General features: G+C 51.7%; 1 protein-coding gene across 2 annotated transcripts; it reads left to right on the forward strand.

The window, feature by feature from the left end:
• Positions 1-1021: 1021 nt before the first annotated feature.
• Cd74 (CD74 molecule) lies at positions 1022-9737 on the forward strand. 2 transcript variants are annotated; one of them, XM_059246564.1, is made up of 9 exons: positions 1022-1176; positions 4971-5140; positions 5281-5360; positions 6163-6225; positions 7009-7101; positions 7349-7436; positions 8373-8570; positions 8957-9013; positions 9236-9737. In XM_059246564.1, the coding sequence occupies exons 1-9, from the start codon at positions 1100-1102 to the stop codon at positions 9241-9243; spliced, it is 834 nt and encodes a 277-aa protein (XP_059102547.1). In that variant the 5' UTR covers positions 1022-1099; the 3' UTR covers positions 9244-9737. The 2 variants fall into 2 exon arrangements, with proteins under 2 accessions (XP_059102547.1, XP_059102548.1); XM_059246565.1 differs by lacking the exon at positions 8373-8570 and having other exon boundaries at positions 1023-1176.
• The last annotated feature ends 218 nt before the right edge of the window (positions 9738-9955 follow it).

Raw genomic sequence — 9955 nt, forward strand, 5'->3', positions numbered from 1 at the left:
CAGTGTGGTGGCGCACATGTGTAATCCCAGCACTCAGGAGGTGGAGGCAGGAGGATCAGAAGTTCAAAGTCATCTTTAGCTACACAGTGAGTTTGACGCCAGACTGGCCTGCATAAGACTCTATCTAAAATAACAAAATGCCCTTAGCACTCTAGATCCCAAGGCCTTAATGGTTCTTTTGACAGAGACCGAGAGCAGAGGCTAAAGACCTCGCTTACTCTGTACTTACAGTGTAGGCACAGGTGTGGTTGATAAAACCTTGTCTGTACAGGCAAGTCTTCACGACACCCCTTTCTAGCCCCTCTTTCTCTACCCCCCCCCCCCCCCCCGGTCACATGACACACACAATCTGAGCATCGGGAAGCAGAAGAGAGTGGCCAACATTCTGGGCTCCGTCCATCCCTGCCTGCATGTATGAGCCTCGGCACACACAGCCTCTCTACGCCGCAGTCTCCACCTGAAACACGGGTGATGGAACACTCCTCTAAGACACTGGAAAGATCCTATAAAACATGACCAGTTATGATCTGATCACAGTACCTCACCAAGACGGCTTAGTCAGGGAGGCAAGTGTCAGCTTTCACACCAGTCCAACCTTGGTCTCCAGCTTGGAGATGGACATGCAGATCAGAGAGAAGGGCACTTGTCTAAGCCCCTTTCTTCCCTCATTTATCATGATTTACAGGGGGTAGACAAAGGTACTTTCTGCTTTGTAATGACTTCTTATCTAGGGAGACTGCCTGTTTCTAGAAATATCCAAAGAGCCTTATGAAGCCAGAGGTCTGCCTAGAAACCAGTGATGAGAGCCCTGGCCAGCCAATGGGATCATGCAGGCCTTCTACCTGCTTAGGGAACTCCCCCTTATCCTGCTCAGGGAGAGCAGCTTTGAGTGAGTGGGGTATTTCCAGATTTGTGGCTTTCACTTCCACATCTACCAAGTGGGCGGAGCGACCTGCTGTGGACGAATCAGATTCCTCCCTGCACCAGCTTCAAGAGGTGAACCCGGGGCTCAAGGGTCCCAGACACCCAGCAGCAGGAGCAGCAGCAGGAGCAGCAGGAGGAGCAGCGGCACCTGTGGAGAAGACTAGAGACCGGAACCATGGACGACCAGCGCGACCTCATCTCTAACCATGAGCAGGTGCCCATACTGGGCCAGCGTCCTAGAGCCCCGGAAAGGTATGTGTGAGTACCAGCAGAGAGCCCTCAGTTCCAGAGGGCACAGAATGCAGCAGGCCTGGGAAGGGACACTGCATTGAGTTGCAAGAAGGCTGCCTTGAGCACTGACTTTTTGAGTGATTTATTTTTTATTTTTTTATTTTTATTTTTTTTAGCCAGGGTCTCTCTATACAGCCCTGGCTTTGTACGTAATGAAACCCACTCTGTAGCCCAGGCTGGCCTCGAACTCACAGAGATCCTCCTGCCTCTGCCTCCCAAGTGCTGGGATTAAAGGAGTGCACCATCACGCCTGGCTCTGAGTCATGTTGAACCCCTGCCCCCCACCCCCACCTGCTAAGGGTATGGGCTGTAAACCGAGGGGCTCCTTTAGGACGTGTAAGTGTTAAGAGGGCCCCGGGTTCACTCCTCAGAGCTTCACAGTGTAAGGGGCTTCACGGACCCGCTGAAGCTGGGCCATGACTCTAGGCCGTGACTGAAGACCACAGTGTTCCTCCCTCCGATGAGCTCTCACTGTTCGCCAGTAAGTCTGCTTGCTCTCCTAGCCTCAGATCTGGAAAAGGTTCCGATGCCAGTGGAGAAACCATTTCTGAGGACAGTAGAAGCAACCCAGCCTTTCCTTAACTGCCAGAGGACCGGTATGAGCCTGGATAAGCACGTCCCCGCCATATCTGAGTCCACCCCTGAAACAGGATTAGCCTTTCTCTGTGTGTAGGCGCTGGCTGCCATCCTAGCAGCTGCCCAGACAGAAGGGGCTCAGCTCTGCCTTGGGTCAGACCCGTCTATGGACCTCTCTTTCGCAACAAGAGGCTGCCCCAGCCCTCCAGATAGCCCCAGGCTCCTCTCCCAGCCCCCAAAGGACCTCAGCCTTGTGCTCTCCACCCCAAAACCCCCAAACAGGACTAGAATTCACCTGCCCTCCTGCCCTCCCTCCCCCACCGCAAGCTCCCACAGACCCGATTTGCTGCCTATGGGGATTAAAACCAGATGTGACGTCAGCTGTTTCCAGGCAGAAAGGGATTTGAGAGAGACTCTGAGATGTCTTGTGCAGAGGAATTGTGTTCTGGAAAGGCGGTAACCAGATAAAGATTAGTAGAGCAATGGGGAACTCCAACGCAACTTTACTGCTGTCATAGGTGACCACAGAAAAGTCACAAGCCCCTTTCTGGGTCCCAGCTTAATGGCAATAGCTATAATAGTCCACCCAGTGTGTACTTTTCACCAGTCCTCAGATACTGTTGACTGTTATTGTAATAATAACCAAGCTACAGACTCTATCTTAATTCTTACAGTTACTGTAGCTAGGAGTTGGACATTTTTATTATCTCTCTCTCTCTCTCTCTCTCTCTCTCTCTCTTTTTTTTTTTTTTTTTTTTTTTTTAAGACTGGTCTCATTATGTAGCTTTGGCTGGAGCTCATGGGGTAGCCCAGGCTGGCCTCGAGCTAATAGATATTTGCTTACCTCTGCCTCCCGAGTGTTGGGATTAAAGGTGTGTGCCACTACGCATTTTCCCCACCATGCATTTCCCCCATTTTCACACCAAAGGAATCTGAGCTTATCTTGGTGAGTAACTTCCAGGTTGTCTCAGCTGGTGAGTGTTGGACATAGCATTTGAACCATGACTAGTCTGAGTTTGTTCTCCTATGTGGGTCCTTTAGAGGCCTCATTTGTGGTGGTGGGGAGCTGGGAGCCCCTGACCTCAGGCCACTCAGGGAGGGCTGTGTTCAGAGATGGTGCCTTAAGCTCTCAGGCCATTCCAGACTGGGTTGGATTTGGGGCATTTCTCGTGAACACTTCTGCCTGGCAACATCTGTGTCATGATTCCCGATAGTTCTGATTGGCTTCTGACTTTAGCCAGTTACCTTTTTTTTTTTTTGCTGTTTAATTATAAAAGGGGGAAGTAGAAAGGAGGAAGTAAAACCAGGAGGTGACAAGAGTTAGCACTCAATCAGAACCAAGGGCCAGACAATCTAAAGATGTAAGAGGCTGGGCGTGATTGTGCATGCCTATAATCCCAGCATTCGGAAAGTGGAGGCAGGAAGATCAGGGGTTCAAGGTCAGCCTCATCTGCATGAGACCATCTCAGAAAAACAAAATAGCAGTAAATTTAATACAAGAGGAAGGAGAGCAGATGCTAGATCTGACATCTAGCCTCCCCAAGAGCAGTATTATTGATAGAGAAAGATGTGTTACACGTTGGAGTGTTTCATTTCTACATTATTTTTATTTATTTAGGGTTTTTTTGAGATAGGTTTTTCTCTTTGTAGCTCTGGCTGTCCTGGAACTCACTCTGCAGACCAAGCTGGCTTTGAACTCTGGGATCCTCCTTACTCTGCCTCCCAAGTGATGGGTTTAAAGGTGTGCACCACCACCACCACCACCACCACCACCACCACCACCACCACCGCCGCCCCTTCCATCTCTGTGTTATTTAACAACCTCTCATTCCAAGCTCTTGCCCATTTCACAAGCAGAAGTGTTGACTTGCTCACACTCCCAGAGTTAGGCAAGCAGAAGAGCCCGGATGTTAATTATGGCCAGCTGCTCTCATCTTCAGTACAAACCTGAGTTTTTCGGCCTTCTGAAAAACTGAAGTTCATTCAGAATGGGGAGGGATGGGGCTTCCCCAAGGTCGTGTGATAAGAGGTAGAGCTGGGACTAGATCTGAGTATGGGGTGGTAGAGGGGTTCAGGGGTTCCATGAGTTACCCAAGTAGATAATAAAGCAGAGGACCCTGAGTCCAAGATACATCTTCCTTCAGAAGGCCAGGAAGTTGAACTTATTCCCCCTCCTGGTCTGGTCTCCCTTCCCCAACAAAGAGTTTTTGCTTTCTCCTTCCAAAATAACTCTTCTTGGGTCAGCCGTGGGCTTAAGGAAATACAGAGGGTTGGCAGGCATAGAGCCAATGAAAATTAGCTGTGTCTGTGACATCATAAGTCACTAGGCAGACAGGTCTTCTGGAGTTTCCTAAATCTCCCTTCCTGGTTGCTGGAGTAGGCAGGACGAAGACTCCTCATGAGAATTTCTAATGGAGTCTGTCTTAGTCTGAGTTACTATAATATACTGTGCATATACATTATACATATAATATATACTGTATACTCTATCCTCCTTACAAGGGTGCCTAACTCCATTCACTAAAACACTAGACCTTTAACGAGGACATGTTCAAACATCAGCAGAGAACTGATAGTTCTTCCCACCCAAGGGCTAAGTGCGGGAAGAAGGGACAGGAACTCTCAGGGTCTCGAGTCAGGATCCTTATGTTCCATACGGTAACATGTGCACACACCCCCAAACCAGTATTCAAAGCCCCAAACTGCAAAGCAGTCACTGAGGTCTGAGGGTCTGCATAGCAAAAGCAACTGCCAACCAAATTAAACAAACAAACAAACAAACAAACAAATAAAACAAAACCGAATCCTTTCCTCCTGAGGGCAGCTCTGCTCCAGATCTCTAGGGCAGGAGGAATCTGGGTAAACAGGGTAAAGAGGGAGGACACGCCACTTTATCCCGTCACTACATGGATGGGACACCACAACCCAGAGTAGGCAAGGGATTTGGCTCATTCTTCCCATCGAACTTGGGCCCCAAGTGGATGATTTCTTCCTAGGAAGGACACTGGTGGTCAGCTGGGGTGGGATGGGGGATGGGGACGTTCCACACACACCTCTCTTATAGCCAGGTTATTGGGAGGGCATGACAATAGTCTGAGAGGACATGGGTGGGGGCGTAAGTCCCCATTCCCAGCCAGCCTCCAACTCTGGATCATCCTCTTACTCCCTCCTCACAACAGGTGCAGCCGTGGAGCCCTGTACACAGGCTTTTCTGTCCTGGTGGCTCTGCTCTTGGCTGGGCAGGCCACCACTGCTTACTTCCTGTACCAGCAGCAGGGCCGTCTAGACAAGCTGACCGTCACCTCCCAGAACCTGCAACTGGAGAGCCTTCGCATGAAGCTTCCTAAATGTGAGCGTTCCACCTGTCCTGACCACCCATTTCTCCATCTAGCACTTCCCATCCCCCATCCCTGGGTTTCAGATCTCAATCCCTGGTGCCCTATTCCCTTAGACCTGGACTCAGGCCGTCTTGTCTTCCCTGCCCCACAGCTGCCAAACCTGTCAGCCAGATGCGGATGGCTACCCCCTTGCTGATGCGGCCACTGCCCATGGAAAACATGCTCCAGGGGGTAAGGAAGGCGGCAGGGAGGAAACGCCATCTGGTCTAGGTAGCGGGCAGGCGCCGAAGGGGAGGGGCAAAGGTTGACAAGTGATAAGCAGGCAAGGTCTTAACTGCTGGGAAGGAGCAGGGTCCACCTCAGAGAGGCTTGTCAAGGTGGCGGAGGCCAGAACTCTTGGGGCTACCCTGATGGGAAGAAGACAAGTCCCAGAGCTTGCCAAGTGCCTCTCACCTTCCACAGCATACCTCCTCCAAGCCTCTGAGAGCAATAATGTCATTCACAAAACTACTATTGGTACCTTCCCCAGGGAAGAGCACACCAATTGGTTGTCCAGGGCCAAATGACCAGTCCTAAAAACATACATACAGGTAGCATTATACAGACTGAACAGATTTTATTTAGGAATATATAGTATATAAATAAACATGCATGCAAGCAATAGCAATGAATGATAAAAAAGAGGTCATGAATTTGAAGGAGAGCAGGGAAGGGCGTATGGGAGGGCTTGGAGAGAGAAAAGAGAAGGGAGAAATGTAGTAATTAAATTATAATCTTAAAAAAAATAAAGCAAAAACTGCTATTGGCAAGGCCATGAAGAGCTTATGCCAGCCTGACCTCAGTGAGGATATGGAGGCAGAAAGGGAATAGCTGGAGCTCCCATGTTAGGAGGTAGCAGAGCTGAGCCGGTGAGTGCATGGACCTGACTCTCACTAGATGCCAGCTGCTGCCCCCCAGCTGCTGCCCTCACCCCCGCTCCCAGGTCCCTCCTACTTCTCAACTAGCGCTGGTATCTCTGTTCCCCTTTCCACAGCCTGTGCGGAATGCTACCAAGTACGGCAACATGACCCAGGACCACGTGATGCACCTCCTCCTGGTGAGTGTCAGAGCCAGTGGGTAGTCCCCTGGTCCAAATGGGACCCTAACCCTCACTCACATGCCAGGCTCACTGTAAACTCAACACCTGCTCACCCCAAGGAATTAAGGTGGCCCTTAAATATTGCACATAGTCCAGCCCCCTTCCCTCACCTTGAGATAAGTGTCTAGGTAGTCCTGGAACTGGTTATGCTATGTAGACCAGGTTGACCTTGCACTTAGGAGATCTGCCTGCCTCTGCCTCCTGAGTGCTGGGACCAAAGGCGTGCATCACAACACCAGGCTCTAGCCTCTTCACTTTTGAGTTGGAAAAATTAAGGTCCAAGTCTTGGATGTGACTTGGTCATGATACCCCATTCTCCTTCCAAAATTAATATCTCACAAGCCTGCTCTGTACCAGGCACTGCGTAGGGTTCTTGGCCTACAGCAGGGAAGCAACTTGAATATACCAGTGACCAGGTGATGAGGGACGCACAGCTGGCTGTGAGGACAGGCAGAGGACCCAGTCTAGCTAGTGGTGGTCAGGAAGTCTTCAGAGATGAGACCTGCAAGACAGGCAGACATCCGTACGGAGCAAACGAGTGCTGTAAAGCTGGTGTGGACCCTGACAGGAGCTACATAGCTCACCCCTTCACCCCTGCTCTCTGTCACTGAAGCCAGGGTCCAGCCAGGCTTGCTGTGGCTAACATCCATTCCTCAGAATGAAGACCTGGGAACATGGGGTGTACATTTCCCCTTGCTATCATGGAGTTCTTTAACTTCCTCTCGCCCTGCTACTCTGCAGAGGTCTGGACCCCTGGAGTACCCACTGCTGAAGGGGAGCTTTCCAGAGAACCTGAAACACCTTAAGAACTCTATGGATCGTCTGGACTGGAAGGTGAGAAGCTTCTGTTGACTCTCCTCTTTCCACAGTAGCCTCAGGACTAGACAGTGGCAAGGGGCGGGCTAGGGGAGCTGTTCTCTGGGCTACAGAGGGCCTTCTACCATCCACAAAAAACTTGTGGGTCTTTAAGAGGCACCCGGGCTGCAGCTGGACTCCAGATGTTGGGCCTGTCTGATCATCCAGGATTGTTCTCAAGGTAGGGTGTTGACCCCTGACCCTGATGACCTGCCTCTATTCTCAGGTCTTTGAGAGCTGGATGAAACAGTGGCTCTTGTTTGAAATGAGCAAGAACTCTCTGGAGGAGAAGCCCGCTGAAGCTCCGCCTAAAGGTACCAGGATGGGAGCTTCAGGATGCCAGGGCCCCCTGGAGCTGCTGAAGCCTCCAGCAGCTTCAGCGAAGCTAACAGCAGCACTCCAGCCTCTCAGCTCACTGTCTCTTCTTGCCTGTTCCTTCAGGGTTTGGAAACGCTGACATCCTGTCTGTGGGTCTGTTCTTTCACACACACATCCCGAGTATAGAGGCCTCTTATCCTTGTCTTGGAGCAAAACCAACCCAACACATACCAGGCAGGAGGCCTCGGAAGGACACCTCCCCAGCACTCACTGCCCCAACACATGAGGCAGAGGGCCACTGAGTCAGCGAATGCCCAGAGCCCTAGGCACTTCAATCACCAGCCATGCCAGCCCACAGGAGGCTTGAGACCTAACGCATTGGGGAATGCCTTGCTTGTACCTTGGTGCTGTCTCTAATTTGCTGTGCAGAGCCTGACAAGCCTGTCCCACAAACGGAGGGCTAATGGCCCACTCTGCCCTTGGAACTCCGTTTCTCGGATACATACATAGAAGACAGCTTGCATGCGATCTCAACCAACTTCTAGCTGATTTTTGAATCCCCTCTCCAGCATCCCCAACAAATGGCAGCCCCCCTTTCCACTTGGGTTATCCCAGTAACAAGGAGGTCAGGCTCCCAAAGGTGTCCCCGTCACTGTCCTCCAGAAGCCAGACTCACAGGAGTAATTACTAACTGTAATAGAATCTGAGTGCTAGAAGAAATATTTTGAGGCAAATGACTCCAGCCACACTTTTCCTCTTTTTGGACCTTACTGGTTTCAGCCTTGGGCCTCAGTTTTCCCATCTGTACCATGGGAGGAATGAGGAAAGCGACTCGGATAGGCATTAGGCCCACGGCAGTGGTGTGTGGGTCTCTGCTCTGCTGAGATCCCGGCCCAGAGCCCATTCACTCACTGTCTTCATCATGCCTGTAGCGTCAGTGCTGACCAAGTGCCAGGAAGAGGTCAGCCACGTCCCTGACGTCCATCCGGGTGCGTTCCGTCCCAAGTGCGATGAGAACGGTAACTATTTGCCACTCCAGTGCCACGGGAGCACTGGCTACTGCTGGTGTGTGTTCCCCAACGGCACCGAGGTCCCTCACACCAAGAGCCGCGGGCGCCATAATTGCAGTGGTAAGCAGGGGCCACCATGCCAGTAATCTAAAGGATTAGGAAGCACTAGGAAGGTGAGGGTCCTGAGGTCCCTCCTGGTAAACATGGGGTCAGGACATGGGTTGGCTGTGCCCTGAGGACAGCTGCCGTCAGTCATGCATCTGGCCCTTCATCCACCTGCGCATTCCTGTGTACCCCTCTAACTTCATCTCCTCTCACATTCTCCACACGCTGCCCTACACCAGAGTCCCCCACCACCACCACATCACACCCACTAACCACACTATACACCATGGTGCCTCCTTTCCCAGGCTCAAGGACATACCTGACTGGGAAATATGCCTTTGGGCACAATGGCAACCAAGTGTGTGTGGTGAGGTAAGAATAGCATGATGGTTCCTTTGCAGAGCCACTGGACATGGAGGACCTGTCTTCCGGCCTGGGTGTGACCAAGCAGGATCTGGGTAAGGGGGTCACCCACACTCACACTCACGTGGTACAGCATGAACCTGGGCTGGCTTTTACAGAATGGGCTGGTTGCTGGAAGCAGAGGACCCAAGCTCAGTAGGGGAGCAATGGGGACAGGGGAGAGGAGGCGGGAGCTGACTGCTCTGAAGTTCCAAGAGGCTGGGAAAAGGCCGAGACAAGAGGCCAGGCAACAATACCGACTTCTGCTTCCCTTCCAGTTATGTGAAGACAGAGGCCAGCTCTGCACAGCAGCAGCTTTCCTGTCCTCCTGTGCCCCAGCCTTTCTGCCTTCCCTGACGTCACATCCCACTTCCTGCCTCCTTGCACCTTGGGGCTTGAGGCTGGTGTCCGCTTCCTCATCCCTGGACACGACCAATACAACCAGAAGAGAATGAGGGTGCTGGAGGGCCCCGCTGCCCACCCCTATCTAAAGGAACAGAAAGCTCACAGTGGGCAATGCTAGGTGGACCCCATTCTGACCCATTAGCAGTCTCCAACGTGAGGCGCTGAGATGTAGGCCCACAGACAGGGATAAGGGGTGCTCCACCCTTAACCTACACTGGACACATCTGCTGTCTTCTCCTCAAGGAAGAACCCAGGCCCTCCTTCCAGAAACTCTTCCTCACTTCCTGCCAAAACCCCCAGGTCCCTTGCTCAGCCAAGCTTGTCAGCAGCCTATAGGATCATGGTTCATGTGACAATAAAAGGTAGTAAGTAGAACGTTCTTGCTACTGGCTCTTCTGTTGGGATCCAATTAGTTTACCCTAAGACGGTCATTGAAAACCTCAACCTCGTCACCTAGGTACCCAGGGCCCGTGGAGCCTGGGGTGATGGCCGCAGACACTCAGTACCTGCTTTACATTCAGAAAGAAACAGGCTCTTGCGCAGTTTCAAAAGCATAGCTGCCCCAGCTTCCATTCCTCATGTCCCCGATTCCA

This window comes from Peromyscus eremicus, chromosome 19, assembly GCF_949786415.1.
Source record: "Peromyscus eremicus chromosome 19, PerEre_H2_v1, whole genome shotgun sequence".
NCBI classification, from domain to species: Eukaryota; Metazoa; Chordata; class Mammalia; order Rodentia; family Cricetidae; genus Peromyscus; species Peromyscus eremicus.